Genomic DNA, 21432 nt, shown 5'->3' on the forward strand with positions numbered 1-21432 from the left:
TTGAGAAACACTGGTATATGAGCTTGTCAAGACACCTGGTTTCATCTGTCTGATGCTGGTCATGAAGGACTGTGTGAGAGAATCTGTGCCAGTGAATCTGAGGCCACACACAGCATTCAGGACCTCCGGGTGGTCACCGGCCAGACACCAGGCCTCCCTTTCTTGCTGTCCAGAACCTTCTTCCTCAACTACAGCAGCTGGTGGTAAAGCTCCTCATAGGGAGCATCATAGGAATTTCTGCTCATATATATATATAAAACCATCTCCTCTATTGAACAATGTTAACTGCAAGGCTCTTACATCTTGGTGTCTGGTCTGCAAGCTTCCCCCTTAGAAAACAAGCCTGTACTGTCCTCTCAACTCTGGCCTCTTCTTTTAACCTCCAAGGATCATGTCGGTCCCCCATTCTAGACCCTGTGCAATTGCTGAATCTTCCAGGGACTATCTGCCAGGTGTCAGCTCTAAGGGCTGATTGACCTCTACAGCCCACAGCTCAAGGGTTTTGTCTGGCCTGAAGAGTTCCAAGTTAAGCATTCTAAGGTTGGAGTGAAAACATGTTCACCATCTGCAGGATCCCAGGGAAGGAGGGTTTGGGGGTGTGACCTTTTCAGTGCCCCATCCCTCTAGCTATTGTTGGAGGGAGGACAGCTGGCTGGAGCTTGCCCAGAACTTCTCATTTTCACCAAAATTAAATCGGGAATTCTCTGGTAACTATGGCTTCCTTTCTCCCAAACTGGCAGCACTCCTGCTGAGGACATCTGTTAAAGACCCTCCTTTATTCTGAGCAGACAAAGTTTATTTTATGCAATGGTATAACTTTTGAAATTATCGTCTTGTGTTATTTTTTTTTTGCCCTGAAAATATTTGTTTGTAAATGAAAGTTTAGTTAGTGCCTAAATAAACATGATGCTATGAAAAAAAAAAAGACCCTCCTTTAACTCTTGCTGGCCTGTGATTTCAAACACAGGGACCCTAGCTGAGCCCTATAGAGGGCCGGAACCTTCAGGGTAAAATGGTATTGTGCCATCCTACCCAACACGGGGACATGCCTTGGTGAAACATCATGTGATTGTTTTTTGTTTGTGTGTTTTGAGACATTTGTCCCACTATGTAGCTCTGGCTGTCCTGGAATTCACTATGTAGAACAGGCTGGCCTCAAACTCACACAGATTTGCCTACCTCTTTTCCTCCAGTGCTGGGATTAAAGACATGTGCCACCATGCCAGGCACACCATGCTCTTTAAAAAAAACTTTTATTTTTATTTTATATGCATTATTATTATTATTATTATTATTATTATTATTATTATTAATATGCATTTTCCTGCATGTCTGTGTGAGGATGCCAGATCCCCTGGAACTGGAGTTAAAGACAGGTATGAGCTGCCATGTGGGTGCTGGGAGTTGAACCTAGATCCTCTGGGAATGAAGTCAGTGATCTTAACTGCTGACCCACCTCTCCAGCCTTCATACCATGTGATTCTTAAGCCGCAACACCCCAGCCTGCCCAGTGGTCTTTGCCTTGCAGCCTCCATGGCCCAGGCATTCTGTGTGCTCTCCTGGGAGAAGCAGCTGCAGGTGAGTTTGGGCCACATGTAGGACTTTGTTGGGGACTTGACAAGACCATGTGGTCACCCTCCTTCTGGGCATATCTGGCTTGCTGTCTCTGGAACACCTGGCTTGGTCCGGGCTGTAGCCCACCAGTGAGCAGCAGCTTGGCTCTAGACGGGGATATGCTACGGCCTCTTAAGCAGCTTGGATCCCACTTTGTCTCCTGTCTCAGTCTGAACTTTCCTGTCCCCAGGATCCAGGGCCCTTGATGGCAGTAAAGCCCTAAGAGGGAATTCAGAATGAAGTAGAAGGAAGAAAGGTGGCTCCTATGTCCCTGGACCAGGCCCTGGCCTGGCACAGCTCAGTCTGACCTGAGCATCTTGTGATGATGAACATCCCTGAACAAAAGCATTTTTAACATCTGAAGTCATGCTCTGTTTTGACCTATTCAGGCTTCTATACCAAAACAAATGCCAGTGACATGTAACAACAAATGTTACTAAATCCTACTAAAATAAAAAATAAAAAAACCCAGATTGACAGTCAATCTACCTTCACCAACACATCTGTATCAAGTTTTCTAACAACTTCCTGCCCTATATCTCCCAGACTCACAGGCTAACTTCTCGCTATTCTTCACTTTCAGAAATGCTGTCCTTTCTGACTGGAATGTCCTGTTGGAAAACTCCTATTCATGTTACAAAACCCCAGACTGTCATCAGTTCTTCAGACCTGCCCCAACACTCCTGTCCATTTTCTGTGCCCTGTGGTTCTTGTTCAGTTATGACCTGGCGGGCTACTTAGTTTTTCCTGGCAGTGTGAAACAGTCTAGAGCTCTGGCAAGAGTGAACCTCAACTGAAGAACTGCCTCAATCAGACTGGCCTGTGGCTATGCCTGTAAGAGATTGTCTTGATTGATGATTGATGTGGGAGCACCCCACTTCCACTGTGGGCTACTCCCATGGGGACCTAGGGTATATAGAAAAGCTGGCTGAACATGAGCCAGAGAGAGCAAGCCAATAAGCGATGTTCCCCCACAGCCTCTACTTCAGTTCCTGCCTCCAGGTTCCTGCCTAGAGTTCCTGCCTAGAATTCCTGCCCTGGCTTCTCTCCATGGTGGACTGTTACCTGGAAGTTTAAGCTGAAATAAAGCTTTCTTGTCCAAGTTACTTTTGGTCATGGTGTTTATCATAGCAACAGGAAAGCAAAGAATACTTGCCCGCAACACGATTCTCCCAGGAGCTTTCTCTACTAGCTTGGGAGTTTCTCAAGGGCAGGAATATCCATCCCTTCCCTCTTTTTACTGCCAGCTATCAGAATGCTGTCTAGAGCTTGAGCTGGGTCCCAGGGCCTTGCCCAGCTGGGGCAGCATCTCACCTGAAGTCCGTGTTGGTGTTCTCAGGGGTAATAACCTCCTCACAGATCTTCTCCAGTGCAGGCATCCAACTGGTAGCCAGGTGGCAGTTCTGCAGGACCACCCAGGTCCCTTCTTGGATGGCTTTGTGGATCATTTTGGCAGCAATAGGGCCTTGGCCTTGACCAAGGGAGATGGTCTGTGTTCTGGTACCTCCCATACCAATATCATCTGCAAACTTCAGCAGACCTGAGACCAGGAAGAAAGAAGTTTTTGAAAGAAGAGCCAGCTAAGACTAGTTAATAGTTATGATGTGAAAGGAGGGACATATTGATATTTTAGCTTTAGAAATAAATTCATTAGCCTCTGTTAATTTCTAAATTAGTATCTCTCTCCTCTCTCTCTCTCTCTCTCTCTCTCTCTCTCTCTCTCTCTCTCTCTCTCTCTCTCTCTACTTCACTGAGACTTTATTGGTTGAGTACACAGACATTTCAATTCTTAAAACATGGACCCAAACTCTAAGAGTCATACATTGTGTTCTTGTACCCAAAAGAGCCATGTGTTGTTTCTCTTTGAACTTATTCCAGTGATGTTCTATCCTAAATCAGTATCTCTTTTAGAGAAGGTTTAGAGATCTGGGAGGTCTGCAAATGGAGCAGCAATGACTTCTGTTTGGCATTTTCTCTAAACACATCATTATTATTATTATTATTAATCATTATTATTCAGTGTTTCCTGCTATGTAGTCCAGGCTAACTCAAGTCTGTGATCCTTCTCCCTCAGCCTCCCAAGTGCTGAGTTTACAAACATGCCCCTTGATGCCTGGCTTTAGCTTTGCACTCTTAAGGGACAGGAAGCTGCAACTAAGACTTCTGTATAAAGCTAAAATCCTCAATGGGCTGTGATTTCAGACTAAAAAGGCCAAAAATCTGGCTCCTAACTCATGGGAGCTATTGAACTGGAGCTGGAGTGGAAAAGTGAATAGATCTGCAGTGGGAAATCAAAACACCAAGCTCATTCTGCATGGAGATGAGGGGCATGAATCCACAGTAGTCTCTAGTTGGGGAGTCCCTAGCTGAGAAATTTCACATAAAATTAAATCCCTGGAGCATCAGTGTCTGCATGTGCAAACTTGTTCTGTTTGGGGGGACACTTTTTTAAAAACATAATTCTTTATTGATTATTGGAAGTTCCACATCATGCACCCCAATCCCACTCTCCTCCCAGACCCTCCATCTTTGCCCCTCACTCCTGCAGTATGCCCCCATAAAATTAATTTAAAAAATGAAACAAAATGAAGAAAAAATCCACCTTACTCTCCCATCTTTCCAACACCTCTTCATTCATCCCAATGCCGTTGGGAGCTGCAGTTTGTCATGCAGTATACCCTTTTGTCCAATCAGCCCCACCCGCAAAATTTTCATTGCAATGAGTCATTGGTCTGGTTCAAGGCCTCTGGCCTATGGCACACGACCATCATCACTGGACCCTCACTGAAACTCCTCTCGGACATCCTGCTGTTGCCCTGAGTCATGGAGATCCTGCGGTTATTGTTCTGTAAGACCAGTTCCTTCATGCACTCCAGCAGGTCATAGAAGGGGCAGATATTAGGGTAGGCCAACCCAAGGCCCAGGATGTGGGTCTCGGTGGCAGCTGGGCTGGTTGGTCTGGGCCACTGGAACCGCCCCCTTAGGTGAGGGGCAGGGTCAGCTCTCCTAGGCCCATGCTCCCAAGCCTGTGGTGAAGGTTGGGGCCATCTCTTTTTGGGACACTCTTAAAACTCAATGAGGTTTCCACAAGGTTAAAAATTTGGTTATGGAGAAGTCACTATAAAAGTATAAGCCACACCAGGAAGTCTATCTTTTATCATGATAAGGGATAGTCAGCACATAGAACAATCAGAATTAATACTCCAAGGATTAGGTGTGATCTCTGAGTGAGCCAAATGATGCTCCTTCAACTCATACATTGAAGTGCTAATCTCAGTTTCTCACAGCGTGACTGTGACTGGAGGTAGGTCTTTATAGAGGCAACTAGTTTAAAATAATATCTTTAAGGTAAACCCTAATCCAATATAACTGACTGACGTCCTTCGGAGAAGAAGTATATGAGAGCAGAGGGTAGGGGCGTGGCTACACAGAGGGAAGACTGTGAAAGCAGAAGATGGCCATCAATAAGCCAAAGAGAACAGAATGGTTGTGCATGCCTGCAACCCCAGGAGTCTGAAGGCTGAGGCAGAAGTATCCCAAACTTAGAGCTAGTCTGAGCTACATAGTGAATTCTAAGGCAGCCTAGGCTAGAAAGACCCTTTCTTAAAAATAAACAAGCAGAGGCCTAGAGAGAATGGTTCAGCAGTTAAGAGTACTTGTTGCTCTTCTAGAGGACCCAGGTTCAATTCCCAACATCCACACGGCAGCTCATAACCATCTGTAACTCTAGTCCCAGGGGATCCCATGTCCTCTTCTAGCCTCCTCGGGCACAGGCATCACACACGTGGTACACAGCCATGCATGCAGGCAAAACATCCACACACATAAAATAATATTTTAAAAAGGCAAACAAATATCATCTTAAATGCATTACATTACTTTAAAATAAAAACAGGCGCTGAACATGGTAATGCACACCTTTAATCCCAGCACTCGGGAGGCAGGTGGATCTCTGTGAGTTCAAGGCCAGCCTGGTCTACAAAGAGTTCCAGGATAGCCAGTGCTGTTACTCAGAGAAACTGTCTCAAAAAGCCAAACCCAACAAACTAGCCAACCAAACAAACAAAAAACATTTTAAAAGTAAAACAATGATCTAAAGAGAGAAGCCTTGAAAGAAATCACTCCAAACACCTTGGTCTCACACTTGGAGCCTCTATAACTGTAAGAAAATAAGTTTTGTTGTTAATCCATCAGCTCATTGTACTTTTGTTACACAGCCTTAGCAAATGAGTAGTCTCAGGAAATTACCATGGAAGAAATACATCTGAAAATAAATAAAGGTGGCGTATTGGCCACAGTGAAACCCAAAATTCTATTATAAGTAATGTACAAATTTGGAACAAAACAAGTGGAACTATAAGGCTGGTCATGGGGGTGCACACCTTTAATCCCAGTTTTGGGAAGGCAGAGTTAGGCAGATCTCTGTGTGTTAGAGGACAGCCTGGTCTACATATTGAATTCCAGGCCAGTCAAACAAGTAAACAAACAAACAAACCCCAAACCAACCAAACAAACAAAAATCGAATAGAGCTTTTAGAAGTAGAAAAGCATAGTCATTTTGAGGAAAAGTTTCAAAGCTTTGATTGACAGAGTGGACTAGTATACGAAATAAATCATTATGGTCCATTTTCAGTATTAAGAGCCCAACTCTGAACCACTGATAAGCAGAAGGTTCTAGGCCAGTTGTCCCTGTCTAGCAGCAGCTGGTGCCTGGGTGTATTTATGTTTCTGTTAGGGTTGAAAAGTTACAGAGAGTCTGCAGCATGACTGAGCCAACATGTCAGGAAAGAGAAGGGCAAAATTTGAGCCCCAGAAGGATAGGAATTTGAGGTGGGAACAATACTAGGTAAGTGGGAAAAATCACACCTCCTTGAAGTACTCAGCTAATGAGGAATTAAGAGGTCAGGGACATGTGATTAGGAATGGAAAAGCCCACTATTTTTTTTTTTCCATTTTGTTCAGGCTGATGCTTGGCTTCTCCAGAAACAAAGGTAAATATTTTATTTTGCTACCCCGACCTTGCATTGTGAAGCATTGTTTCTCACATTAGGTACAGTCAATGAAAGAAGGCGTGGACAATAAGGTGTATAGGTGGTGGGTCTCTCAGGAGTCATGAACACCTCTGGCACTCTGACTGTTGGTCTCTGCATACCGTCACCTGTGGAAAGATCTGGAGTTCCTTCAAGAATTAGCCCCCAAGCCAGGTGTGGTGGTGTATGCATGCAATCCCAGCACTGGGACAGCTGAGACAGAGTGACCATGCAGCCTGGGCTGCATAGTGAGCTTGAGGTCAGCCTGGCCACAGAGACTCCATCTGAAAAAATGTTCCTGGGTCTGGGACAGAAAATGTTCCAGATGTGTCTAGAATGTATGGGAGTTCTAGAAGGCAAGGAGGATTGAGATCTATGAAAAGTATGTGAAAAATAGGAACTCCCATAAGCCACAGGGCCAATTTGAGCATCAGATACAACAGAACAACTTAGAAAAAGAACTATGACAGAAGTAGAGTTGAACACCACATCTGAAATACCTAGTTACATTCTATATATTCACAATGGCACCAAAAACCCCCACAATTCTTCCTAGTCCACTGTTCTCTTTGGAGGTCAGCAGAGCAGCAACTCAGAATCCAGACCACTAGTAAAAGAACAGAAAGAATAGAGCATCTGTTTTGCTCACCTCGTGGGAACTACATTCAGAGTAGACCAGAGAGTTGACAGAGGAAAATGCTTCTCTAAAGAAGAGTCTCAGCTAATGAATGTGGAGGGAAGGAAAGAATTAAAATGTTACCATGTTGCAGCCCCTAATGTAATAACAGATGCTGGAAATGATTTTTGAAAGTCTGCTGATGCCATTAAAGTCAGTGGTTCACACAATGGAATTAGCCAAAAAGCTTTCTTTATAAAACAGGATGCCTGGATTTCACCCTAAACATTTTAATTCAGTTTAGCCTAGGTCACACCAAAAAATTTCTCAAAACTCTCCATGTAATTCGAGGGCAACCAAAATTGAGAGCCATTACATGAGATAAAAAGATGATAGGAGACTTTATAAGGGAAAAGGTGGAGGCTTGGAGAACTGACTCCTATGGTCATGCCTGGCCCACGGATAGTTTGTATGATCATTCCTGGCCTTCCAGTAGTCCACATATATGATGCATATGAGTGCCTACATGTATGTATGTGTACCACATGTGTACCTGATATCTAAAGAAGTCAGAAGAAGATATCAGATCCCCTGGAACTGGAGTACAGATGGTTAATGAGCCACCATGTTGGTGCTGAGAACCAAACCCATGCCCTCTGTAAGAACAGTGAATGCTCTTAATGGTCAAGCCATCGCTCTACTCCAACTACCAATAGTTTTAATGAGGAAAGGGAAGACAACCAGACAGCATGTACTACCAGCCTGTCCTCTATACCTGCAGAACATCACCCACCAGAGTCATCCAGTGTCACTGTCATCATTAGACCATATGTAGACCTTTGACCTGTTTCTCTGCTTTATTTTTCTTGACTTTACTAGTTCTTTTTATAAAAATGACACATAAAGAACTTTTAAATTAACTGGGGTCATCCTATAATGGATCTACATGTTAGCCTATTAGACACCACAGGCTAACAAATAAACAGCCTAGTATTGGGAATGGATTACCTGTTTTGGAGTTATTGGCCAGTGAGATTCCACAGACCCCCAAACACTGCAGGCTGCCAATGCTATTGGTTACCCTCTAGAATCTGACATCGAGACCCTATTGCTCAAATCACCACATATTGGGTCATAGAACATGGAAAAATCAAGCAAGTACTTACCTGGAAGCTTCATTCCCACTGGCTGGCTTTAATAGTGCTGGAAGGTGCTATTTGTGATACCTGGGGAGGTGCTGGGAGTTAGTAATAATAATCGTACCCAGCTATGGATCTTGCAAGCTTCAGTGAAGACTGGACCGACAAGGCAGGCCCACTGGCTCAACAGTGACACAAACATTATGGGCACAACCAACCACTTTTTAAAATCTGTATTTAAGTTCCACTCCACAAATGAAACCCACACCTTGTATCATTACCAGGCTATGAACAGATCATGGGTCCTAAGGGAGAACCCACTACTATTATTTTGCTATCCGGACATAGTATTAAACTAACTCTTAATGATATATCATTACACCCATAGATTAATACATCTCTCAACTCTCATCAGAGAAGCTTCCTTTTGAAGTAAATGGTGATTGAAACAGACAACTAGTTAAGGAGCAGAGACTAAAAGACTGCAGAATACTCACCCCCTAAATGAAGCATCTACATCATATCCCCTCCTTTCGGGGGTCAGGGACCATTTTGGAAGCAAGGTCAGAAAGACTGTAAGACCCAGAGGTGGTAGATGACCATAAGGAAATAGTACTTTCTAGACATAGTGGGGCAGTGGCACACATGAACTCACAATAGTTGGGATGGCATGCACAAGAACTCTGCAAGCTCAGACCAGACAAAACCTCAGCATGGAGAGAAAAAGAGTCAGTTTTCTTTAAGAGCGTAGCTGGTAATGAATCAATCACTCTTCAGCGGAAGGCCATATATCTGAGTATACAGGGAGCACAGTTGGACTTAATGGGTTTTGTTTAAAAAGACAGAGGACACAGAGTCGGGTGGGTAGGACCTAAGAGGAAGGAAGATGATGAAAACACATTGTATGGAATTCTCAAGGAACAAAAAGGAAAGAAAACCACAGACTTAGGTGCTGAAGGCAAGGTTGCAGGGAAGGGGCTGACATGAATGTTTGGTCCATCCAGGAACCTGGAACCAATTCACCTCAGCTCCCTCCTCTCTATTCCTTCCAGGGTCAGATGTGCTAAGTTTTTCATTGTCAAGGGCACATGCCAAACTCCCCAGAACACATCTCTTTTGCGGTTTGCATCCTTTGCACTATTTTTTCATTCAGCAGCAGAGAAAACAAGAGGATGAAAATCTGACAGGAGAGAAAGCAGCTCGGTTCCTGTCAGCAGCCTAACAAGTCCACTTGTACAAACTCTTTCTGGAAAGATATATCTAAATGCTAAGAGGGGTTTGCTCTGGGAATGTCAAGCAGGAAGATGGGCCTTAGATTGCACACCAGGCACCCGGAACCTCAGCATAATTGACATCCTAGGCTATGCCACCTTCTGTTGTAAGAAATGGCCCATGTATTGTAGAATAGTGAGCAGCATCCTTGGTCTATTTCTTGAAGATGCAACATCCCACATCTTAGCTGTAACCAGAAAAAAATGTCTCCATACCTTGTCAAATGTGCCTGGGAGAAACAAAATCCTACCCCAGTTGAATCAGTCTTATACCTTGCTGATTTTTAAATACTATATGCAGTGTTATTATTAATTTTTTAAATTAAAGATACAATAGAGAAAATAGTTCAAGATAAAGATAAATTCAGAGATAATGTAATCCTGGGCTTGGCCCTTATCACATTAAAAAAATTCTGTGTGTGTGTGTGTGTGTGTGTGTGTGTGTGTGTGTGTGTGTGCACACGCACGCGCAGAGTTCAGAGGACAACCAGAGGTTTACCCTCCATCTTGTTTACCACTGTGTATTCTAGTGCAGGTGGCCTGTCAGCCACTGAGCATTCTCCTGTCTCTGCCTCCCACCTCTTCATAAGAGCACTGAATGACACTGAATTACAGACACACGATGCACTGTCCAGCTTTATAAGAGGTTCAGTTCCTCATGCATGCATGGCAGGTGCTCTACCCACTGAGCTGTTTCCACAGCCCACCCTCATTGTATTTTAGGGAAAATTTAAAAGAGTTATCAACATTTAAAAATGATGGTTAAGTTTTCCATCCATGGATTCTTTTGAAAAATCAGATGATCTTATGGCGTGGGCTCATATTCCCAGATGTCATGATTCCTGGGTACTGAGGAGTGGCTGTTTCCCTTAAGAGGGAAATGAAGTTTTCACTTGCTTTATTCAGTCAAATGCTTTGCTTGAGCTAGGCCTTGTGGCATATGTCTGTAATCCCAGTACTTGGGAGTCTAAGGCAGGAGGATTATTATTTATCCTGGGCTAAATATTAAGACGAAAAGGAGGGATTGTGTATAGGGAGGAAGGAAGGGAGGAAGGAAAGAAAGGTGAAATACCACAGTTAGTTGTCTTTCAACTCAAGGCCAGCTAGGTTAGCGACACCTGATGTCAACTACCACAGTTTGGACATTCAGTATTTTCCATACTGTGTTCTGCCCTCACCTGCCATTGGGTCTGCGCCTGGAGACAGTACGAAAATCAGTGGTGCGCAACAACTGGAATCTCCATAGGATCCCTGGAGATCGAAGGTCGGGGCTTCGATGTATACCTTTCCCATGGTCTCACTAATGAAGTCCTGAATGGCCGGCACCATCTTGTCAGGCCGTAAACACCGTAGGATCACCATCCTTTCCAGTGCTTGAAGGAACTTCCAAGGCTGAGGGAGGACCTCCTCGTGGGGCCAGGCTGAGTCATAGATACGCTTCCATTCTTCAGTATGTTGTACCAAATCATCCATCAGACCTTTCAGTCTCGGTAAGGAGGAGGCTCGAACGATCTCACCCCAGGACTTCTCTGATAACCACTCAGAAGCTGGGTTAGGGAAGGGGTTATCCAGGGCCACACCTCCAGTTAGAAGGAAGTACCAAACCTCCTCACTGATCGCCTTTTTTTCCTTCAAGATGCCAATGGTCAGGAGGAGGGAGAAAAGTAGCTTGTCCTTCTCAAACAGGGAGCGGCACACGTTGTTGTAGATGCTCAGGGTGAAATGGTCAATGATGTACTCGATGCGCAGATCCAGCTCGTCACTCTTGGTGCTGTTGGCTAGGGAGTGCACGTAGAGGTTGATGAACCATGTCAGAGAGTACTGGTACATAGGCTCGATGTGGGCCAGGTCAGAGATACAGAAGAAGATGGTGGCAGAGTGGATAGCCACAGGCTTGTAGCCCATCCGGGTCTCATCAATTTGTGTTTCTGTCATGGAGGCTATTTTCTGCTTCTCAGAGATTTCCTCAGACAGCTCTTTGGAAGAGGACAAAACCTTGATGGCAGTCTCATCTTCCAGGATGTTGCCCTCGGACAGGGAGAGGACCTCTAGGATCTTATCTTCGATTTCCTTTAGTTGCTTCTTATTCTCGGCACTTTCTAGAATCAACTCATTCTTTTTCTCTTCTAGTTCTGGCTTCTCCTTGGCAGCCACGATACCAAGGAGTTGATCTTGGAGACCCAAGGGTGTGATCATGAAGTTGAGGAGACAGACTTTGACAGCAACTTCAGGGAGATAATGTGGGTTCCTCAGACGCGTGGTTATGTAGAACTTAAAATCCCTCGAGTATTCAATGATATTTTCACCTAGTCTCATGTACTCAACTCCTTGCTGTTTGAATGTTGCCTTGAGCAAGATGGGTTCGATAAAGGCATCCAGCTCCTCTCCAATGTTTTCCAGTAAGACCGGGGTGCCGAACTGCAGGGCGTTTTCCAGAGTCCTCACGTAGTTGGTATCAGAGAACTTGATGACAGACAGCTTGTTTGTTTTTTCCATGTTCTTCACCCACTTATTGGCCTGTCCCTGAGGGTCAATCATTAAGGGCCAACGTCTGGAGTTGGACACAATGATGCCATTGTCAACAGAGAAGGAGTCAACAGGAAGCCCAGCTATCTGCCAGGCACGGATTTTTATGGGATCCCCTAAGGTGTGGCTGAGGCTGAAGTCAGTGGAGCCTGGAATGACCTTGTTCTTACAACAATCCAACCATTCCTTCTGGCATTGGGCCCGATAATCCACTGTGAAGGCACCCAGGTAAGCCACAGTCCCAGAGGACACCAACACGTCCCCCGTCAGGTTATTGTATCGGATCCCCAGCAGCCGGGCAGCTTCTGTCCATCTGTCCTTCTCTCCACCAAGACCACTGATCAGTTTCTCTGCCCTGACCAGCTTCTGGGAGCAGATCTCAATATTTCCCTCTAGTACCTTTTTCTTGATGTTCATCTCTTCAAAGTCATCATTCAGAGCCTGGAGTCTGTCCTCCACCAGCTTCAGCTCTGCCCGTTTCTGGTTCAGCTTCTGCATCTGTATTTCCAGCTTCCCTTCAGCCTCCTTCAGTCGCTCCCTTTTGGGAGCCACCACCTTGGCCACTCGATCATACACTTCCATGGCCCTCACCCACTTGCACAGGCCCTCACAGGCAGATGATACATTTTTAATGACAGCTGGCTGGAAGTCAGGGTGATCAATGAACCTCTCCCGGATTCGCTTCATGATCACTGAGGGGATGTTGTCTTTGTCGTATGTCTTAAGACTTTCCAAGAACTTTAGATCTCCAAGGATCTTTCTGGACACACCCCAGTAATCTTCTATCATCTTACCTGTTCAGTGTAGGAAACAGGGATGTATTGAGACATTTTGTTTGAGATGTAAAATTCTAAAGTAGCTGCTACTTAAATACGGGGGTGTGGGAGGATTCTACGCTCCGTGCAAGGGAAATCCAGGAAATCTTATCTTTCTCATCTGTACTCTGTTCTCTGGACTTGGGTCTTGAAGGACTTTCCTTCAATTCCTCCATGATCTCAAGTCCTTTCCCATGAGCCCTTTGCCTATGCTATAAGTGGCAACTAGTTGAGATCAGACCGGACTTCTTTATGTCTTGTTGACTATCTATCTATCTATCTATCTATCTATCTATCTATCTATCTATGGACAGAGTCTTTTTTTTCTTGAGCCAATTTGAAGCACACTTTATTAAATATTGGCCAGTACTATGGATACTGGCCAGGTCCATATCCAAGACCCATGCTATAATATGGCACCAAATTACATTAGTCAGGGGCTTATACAGGTAAAAACCAACAATACTATGTATGTACTTCTAACATTCATCCAATCAGAAGCAAGCATACATCCTGATGTACTTCTTGCCTACATGTGATCAAGCACGTATCCTGTGCAGTTGGAGCAGACAAGCTTGTACATGAACAATAGGCCCCAGCATTCCAGGGATTATCTGTTACGGACAGAGTCTTAAGATGTAAGCCCAGACTGGCCTTGAATTTGTGCCTCAGCCTACTAAGTGCTCCACTGTGAGCTGGATGAATGTCACTTCTGATTCCTTCATCATTGGAGAGGACCACAGAAGCCACGCCCAATGGGCCTACATTATACAGTGCATATGTATGTACGTGAAGGACCATGTCTTCAATGATGTCTGGGTCTCTATTTTTCCTCTCTCTCCTCCCTCCACCCTTTCTGTGTGTGTCCTGTGTCTTATCCTCTCAGTTTCCTACATTCTCTTGTATGTGGTCACTTGCATATCTGCACTGCCTGACCTCCATTCTTGCAGTGATTTGCAATCTGAGGCCTTGATTCCCACACACACAGATACCTGCATCTTCTCAACTGACTGAGTGGCTAAAGACTGGTCAAGAAACATTAACAAGGGGGCTGGGGAGATGGCTCACTCAGCCAAATGCTTGCTGTACAAAGCAGGGGGAATCCCAGCACCCATGAGAAAAGCCAGGTGTGGCAGTGCACACATGTAGTCCCACATACAGCTGGGGAAGCAGATATAGGCAGGAGGATTCCTGGAGCTTGCTGGCCTGTCAGTCTAGCTGAACTGGTAAGCTCTAGGTTCAGTGAGATCCTGTCTCAAAAAAATAAGGTGGAGAATGGATCAAAGACACCCAGTGTTAACCTCTGGCTTACACACACACACACACACACACACACACACACACACACACACACACACACACTCATACATGCATACACATATACACATGTACACACATGAAGCATCACTAAGCTCTTTGAACATATATGCACATGCTGATTCTTCCAAATTAAACCCAAAGGCCCGGAACAGGAACAAGATGGCTTGGAGTGGGAGCAGTTACCGGAGCCACTGGGATCTGGCTTCCTCTCTGGCTTCAGCCCCTTCATGACGCAAATGCTCTCCATAACCAGTTTGACAGGGCCTGGTGGGTTCTGCATGGACTTCACTAGGGTGATGTCGGTTGGGTTCAGGGTGTCAAGGGCAGCGAGTGCAGCCTCCAGCGCTGGCATGGCCTCGGCCAGGTCCCCCTCACATTCATTCTGTAGAGAATAGGGACAAAAAGAAAGGGTGATCAGTGCCTGGTACACAGGGCAAGGGGGAAAGGTTCTCTGTGACCAGATGCCCTTAAGGGTCGGGCCTCCCACTGGGAGTTCCGTTCCTGAAGTCCTGATCTTCAGTGGCAACAGGAGCTGATGCCTAGACTCTTGTGACTGTAGTTTGGATGCCCTAGACATTTGAGAACCTTTGCTTGTGACCTCAAAAAATGAGGCACTGTTCAAACTGGGACATTAAGTATTTATTTCACATCTTTACAAATACTTTATTTTTATGTGACGCGAGATGTTTAACCCTTTCAGACATTGTGAAATATGTAAAAATTGTCATAGACTCTGGTTACCTTTCTAGACTGTATAGCACTAGAATCAATTCTTCCTACTGGACTCTATTTGGTACCTAGGATCTAATTCCTGAAAACATGGAATTGTTTTGTTTGTGCTTTGTTTTTTGCACACTCCCATTTGTGGGTATGCAGGCTTACCACTGCATGCATGTGGAGGTCAATGGACAACCTCTGGGGTCAGTTCTCATTTCCCACTTTGTTTGAGCAAGGGCTCCTATAGTTCATCTGCTCCTGAACTTCTGGGAATCCTCCTGTCTCCACTTCCCCTCATGCCACTGGAGTGCTGGGAGTGCTGCTACACCTGGTTTTTATGGAGCCTTGGGAAAGTTTATTCTTCTTGTTTTTTTTTTTTTTTTAAGACTCCTTCCTGAGTATTCAAATTGAACATATCTGGGATGTTGGTTGGTCTTATTGTTTAGTTTGATTTTTATTTTTCCTAATGTTGGGGACTGAGTTCAGACAATCCGTCTGCCACCCAGCTACATCCCTGACACTACTGCCTCATTAGCATATCTAATCTGCATCCGTCGTTTTCATTTTAAACCTATAGTTTGTTTCTGCAAAAACTTAATCAGTGGTTTTGAACAAATTCTCCAGAGAGGGGAGGTGGTTTCCCTTCTACTGGTCAGGATGGGCTGAGAGACAGGGATCCAGCTTAGGGTAAAGTAAGGGAAGAAATGAGGTAGGAGGGGCAGGAGGTCAGGCTTGGGTGGGTCTGGAATGGGCTGCAGATCCTCAGATAGGCTATGGTGGAGTCAGGGATAGAGTGAAGCCTGGGAACAGGGTAGACTGTTAGGCAAGCGAAGGATGGGAAATGGAGATGGCAGTTAGAGCTGCATCAGAGCTGGAGAAAGGGTTGAGGTCAGGAAAATGGGACAGTGTACGCTTTGGTCACTGTCTGCTAAACTTGATCTATTCATTAACCCTATCTGGCTTTTACTATTTGTTAATTTTATTTTATCCTTCATTTATTTATTTATCTCTAATTAATTAATAGAAATTAATTAATTAAGTGTGTGTGTGTGTGTGTGTGTGTGTGTGTGTGTGTGTGTGTGTGTGTGTACCATGGACCTCATAGGAATTACAGTTCTCTCCATGTGGGCCTCAGACTTGACAACAAGTACCTTTACCTGCTGAGTCATCTCACCAGTCTCTCGCTGTTAATTTAAACATAAAATCCATGTAATGTAACAGCATGCATCTATTAAATAAAATGAAGCCTCTATGCTTGCTACAACATAGATGGACTGTATAAATACCATGCTAAGTGAAAGAAGGCAGACATAAAGCCATCTGTTACATGGCTCCATTTCTATGAAGTGTTCAAAATGGGCAGATCTACAGAGACAGGTTAGTAGTTAGTTACCTGAAGTTGAGGAGGAGGAAAATGGCTAAAGGGAATATATTTCTTTCCGGGGTGATAAAAATGTTCTAGAATTACATAGTGTTAATGTTTGTACAACTCTGTGAATGTACAAAATTGTACTGAATTGCACAACTTTAAAGGGAGAGCATTAAAGGCAAGTGCATTATATCTCAGTTCTTTCAAAAAGAAAGAAACTTGCTAGGATAGGACTTCACAGCTAGGAGGGCTCTTTTGGGTTAGTTAGAAACTCAAATTCCATTAAGGAAAAACAAAATTCCCAAGACGTGAAAATGCATTAGTTAAGGTCATACAGTTGGTGAGTCACAGAGCTGGGCTTCTAGATAATTCCTCATTTAATGAATTATCTATTAGTTCACCGAATCTGAGGGTGAGCATCCAGTTATGGCTGAAGTAGGATCTCGCGTGGGAATCTCAGTTGTTTGTGGCACAGTCTCTCTCAGCATCCCCTAATGTCCTCAAATGTGCTATGTAGCTCAGGTTGGCCTTGAACTCATGAACTTTCTGCCTCTGTCTCCTGAGTACTTGTATTAAAAGCTGAGAAGGTCAATTCCTAGGCAAGTTAAAGCAGCATGCATTGAAGTCTTTGTAACACGAGTTTATTGTGGTAAGCAAACAAAATGAAAGTGGTTTCGCTTCCTCACAGCCAGTGGCCTCGCCACACTTCACACTGTGACAGGGCCTGGCCCCTCTGCTCCTCTTCCTAGGGGACAAAGCCTGGCCTGCAGCTCAGTTTTCTGCAAGCTGCTTTGTCAGGTGGCTCTAAAGGACCTCTCACTGGGACATTTCTGCAGTGGGGACTCTCAGCAGTGGCTGTGCATCACCAAGCGTCACCGAGAGCATCTCCAACCAGAGAGTCTGAGTCACTCGGTCTAGGTGGGGTCTGGCCATCTGCGTTCTTAACTCCATGGGTGACTCTGTCAGTGGCTTTGTCGAGAAATACCACTCGACATGACAGAACACACTAAAATCAAATGGCTGAAGTAGGCTCTCACGAGGGAATCTCAGTTGTTTGTGGCATGGTCCCTTTCTGTATCTCCTAGTGTCCTCAAATGTGCTGTGTAGCTCAGGCTGGCCTTGAACTCATGAACAGAGGGAATGGACTTCATGCCCAACAGAGGAGCTGTCACTCGGTGTGTACCATACCTCCTCTCCATGGTCACGGAGCTGTCTCTGTGAGGGGCCGGGATGACAGCTCAGTGGCTAACGTGCCTGCCGTGAAAGCACGAGGAGCCAAGTTCACGCCCCAGCACCCACATACAGAGCTGGGCATAGTGGGGTCAAACTCATTGCCAGCAGGCCTGGCTGAATCAGGTACTTCCAGGTTCAGTGAGAGATTGTGTCTCAAAAAAATAAAGGTGGAGCCTGATTGAGCCAAGACAGCTAATGTCAACCTTTGTCCCCCACACACTCACACACAGATGTGCACATACCCATAATAACAAATACATACACCACACACACATGCACACACACAAATGAGAACACACCCATCAAATAAGTACATACACCACACATACACACAGATGTGTATATACTCACAATAACAAGTACATACACATCACACACACAATAACAAGCACACATACACAAATTGCACACACACAAAACAAGCACATACACCACACACACAACACACACACACACACTCAAATGAGCACCACACATACACACAAATGTACACATATCCACAATAACAAGTACATGTATCACACATATCTCTACACACAATGTCTAAATGACATAACATTCATGGTAAGCTCTTAAGATAAAAGAAAGTACTGTGAAAATCACAATCACACTGTGATTGTGTCAAGTAACATATGGACAGCTATGAGGAGGAAATTTCAAATTAGAGCTGAGACTTGAAAAAGTTTCTAAATTAAATTCTTTAAAAAAAAATTCACATGTGTTGTTATGACAGGTGTTTGTATGTTTAAAATGGCCCTTGAGTGTCAGCAATGCACAGAACATCAAGGCTGTCAACCCGTGTGTTTTGATGAAAGGAAATCCATGCTGCAGTAATTTGGAGGATTACCCTCACGCAGGGGGAAGAAGTGATTTAGAAGAACTGGCTAGTTGTCCTTGTTTCTTTGTTTGATGGGTGTATGCAGCAGTCCAGGCTAGCCTACCTCTTCCTCTCCAATGCTGGGATGACAGACAGGCATGTGTCATGATTGGCAAGAACCCGCCAGTTCAAGAAACTGCTGTCCTCATGAATCAAGCGTTGGGAGCCCATCTCCACCTCTTGCAGTTTCCCAGTCTCCTCTGTACAAATCTTGCTATGTGGAGCCTCTGGTATGTGTTAGGTCCAGTGTTCCACATTCTCCCACACGATGTCATCTTTAGAGGTTTACAAGAGTGGACAAATTTAGCAGTCCTCACACAGAGAAGGACCACAGCCCTGGCAACCTCAGGAGGAGACTGGCCGCAAAAATGTCTCAGGGAAACTGTGGAGCAAGCCTGGGTTTCTTTCTTCTCCCCGCTGGGTGGTTTCCTCCACCTGACTCACCTCCAGGACTTGCAGGATCGGCGGAGCTCAGGTGGCACATCAACAGACCTTGTCCTTCCCACTGAAACCCAAGGTGGCAGTTTATTGCCCAGGGTGTGGTGAGAAGTCCCTTTCAGCTCTTCATAAACCTCACACCATTGCTCATCTCTCCTGACCTAGCAGGTTTGCTGCTTCCCCTGACATTCCAGAGCAGAATCCTGGCTGGGACATTCCCTGCCAGATGGTTCCTACACTTGGTGAGAAGCTAGACTACCTACCACACTGGGCAGAGGACAAACAACAGCTGTTTCAGAGAACAACTAATGTGGACCTCTGGCACATGCTCACACTTTACGTACTATTTACTAATTTGTTTATTTACTTATTTATTTGTATGAGTCTTTTGGCTGCATGTATGTATGTGCATTATATACATGCCTGGTGGAGGCCAGAGAAGGGTGTTGGAGCCCCTGGAATTGAAGTTCCAAATAGTTGTATACCACCATGTAGGTCCTGGGAACCTAATTCAGGTCCTGTGCAAGAGCATCTGGTGCTTTTAACCACTGAGAAATCTCTCCGGTCCATGTGTTTGTTTGTTTGTTTGCTTCCTTAGTAACTTCAATCTGTTGATGTAGAGACTGAGGAAGGGGCAGAGCTGGCACTGAGCTCTGGCTGCCTGGTTACATTACAGAATCACGGAAGAGTAGGAAAGTCCCACACATTCGGGGACCAGGCCATTGAGATGAGAGAAGAGACTGAGCTGAATGGAGCTCAGTGAGCGAACACAGAAGGACAGCATGTTCTTATGCCTGTGGATGAGTACAACCCAAGAAAGCAGAGCCAATGTTGCTAGAGTCCCGATTTTATTTTCTAAGGAAAAGCAAAAATTTCAGAATTTTTACTTGAAACTGTTTGCATTTTAAATGTTAACTAATTCTGACTTAAAATAAAACATCGCTGAGTGTGGTTGTGACATGCATACTTGTAATCCTAGCACCCAGAAGGCTGAGGCAAGAGGATTCTGAGCTCAAGGTCAGTCTGGGATACATATCAAGACCCTGTCTCAGAATGAATCGATAGAATAATCTGTGCATCCCATGATACATGTGGTCCCTAGCTGCCAGTTTGCAACTTCTGAAATCATAGTCCAATGCCAGGGTCTGGGGGGGGGGGGCAAAGAGCTTTAGGTTTGAATGCTGATCACATCATTTGGTGGCCATGTAACTTTGGAAAAATCTTGTGTCATGATTTCCTTTTATTTCAACTGGGAATGATTCTGTGTGTGCTGTAGTGTATTGTAGAGCTGTTAGAAGGACTTGAGACACTGAGTATCAGAGAATATAATCTCCAGGAGGGAAAGGATTTGGTTTATCCCATTCATTCCTATTTTCCCTGACTAAGAATGTGCCAGCGCATAATAGATGTCTAATAAATATTTGTTAAAAATACTTGTTTAATAAATATTTGTGTCTAGTGTAATCATTTTACCACTGACTGACGAATCACCCGCTAGAATCTGGTTCCTGGCATCTGGAAGTGGCTATCTTTTATGATTTCCATTGTGTCCTCTGTCTAAGCCACCAAGACTGCAACTGAACCAACTTTCACAATCTAGGACTCGGTGTTCATTGTGAATTCTGAGAACAGGGAGGGATCAGGCTCTCTGAAAAACATCTACCAGAGGTCAGGTCTCGGGATTCACTGGAGAAATGCCAATTGGAAGGCCTGTACTTTTCAAGAAAATGACCCATGACCTATTTAGGATGGATGCCAGACAGACTGCCTCTTGCTCAAACTCATGTTCGAAAATGGCTAAAGGAACTCCCTAATCACTTAAGGCACAGGGACAAACGCCTTAGCCTAACTGCCCTGAGCCTTAGTGTATATTCCTGTTAGCGATCTACACTGCTCTGTGAGACCAGTTCACCACGGACCCCAATGCTAGCAACTCTCAGATCCTGACAGCAGTCACTCATGAGGTGGCTGTGATCCCCAAATGGAATCATTTACCAAGGGTGTTCTGAGACCTGTTATGTCACATCAATAAGGAGGCTACCTTCTGCTGTCTGAATGTGTGCTCATCCCTTCTCAGGACTTATTCTCCAGTATCAGAAGCACCTTCAAATGCGGCCCTCTAGGTTCAATATTCTGCCATCCAAAAGACTTTTTTGTTGTCGTTGTTCTATATCTACACACTTTAGGCGCAACTGAACAAATGTGACAGAGGTGAAGAAGACAGCATGGGGACAGCTAAAGGCAAAGAGAGCAGCCAGTGCAATGGCCCTGGGGGAAGGAACAGCCACAAGGCCACTGTAGCCAGGACAGAGTGAACAAGGGGAAAGTTAACACATCAGCTCAGCTCGTGCTGAGCCTTGGTTTTGACTCAGTAGGATGGAGCATATTTGGCCCCAAAGACTCCTTCATTCATTTCAAACTGGGGGTTTGGAAAACTCCCCGATTGGCGAAATTATTAAGGCCACCC

The 21432-nt window shown here is 44.8% G+C and overlaps 1 protein-coding gene across 1 annotated transcript in view; it reads right to left on the reverse strand.

The window, feature by feature from the left end:
• Dnah3 (dynein axonemal heavy chain 3) overlaps positions 1-21432 on the reverse strand; it is a 165125-nt gene that overhangs the window by 22367 nt on the left and 121326 nt on the right. Inside the window, exons 51-53 of the mRNA XM_042282688.2 lie at positions 14515-14713; positions 10849-12990; positions 2929-3154 (exon numbers count right to left, since the gene is read on the reverse strand). Coding sequence (XP_042138622.1) covers positions 2929-3154; positions 10849-12990; positions 14515-14713 — 2567 coding nt within the window. The remainder of the gene's footprint in view (positions 1-2928; positions 3155-10848; positions 12991-14514; positions 14714-21432) is intronic.

This window comes from Peromyscus maniculatus, chromosome 1 (genome assembly GCF_049852395.1).
Source record: "Peromyscus maniculatus bairdii isolate BWxNUB_F1_BW_parent chromosome 1, HU_Pman_BW_mat_3.1, whole genome shotgun sequence".
Classification (NCBI taxonomy): Eukaryota; Metazoa; Chordata; class Mammalia; order Rodentia; family Cricetidae; genus Peromyscus; species Peromyscus maniculatus.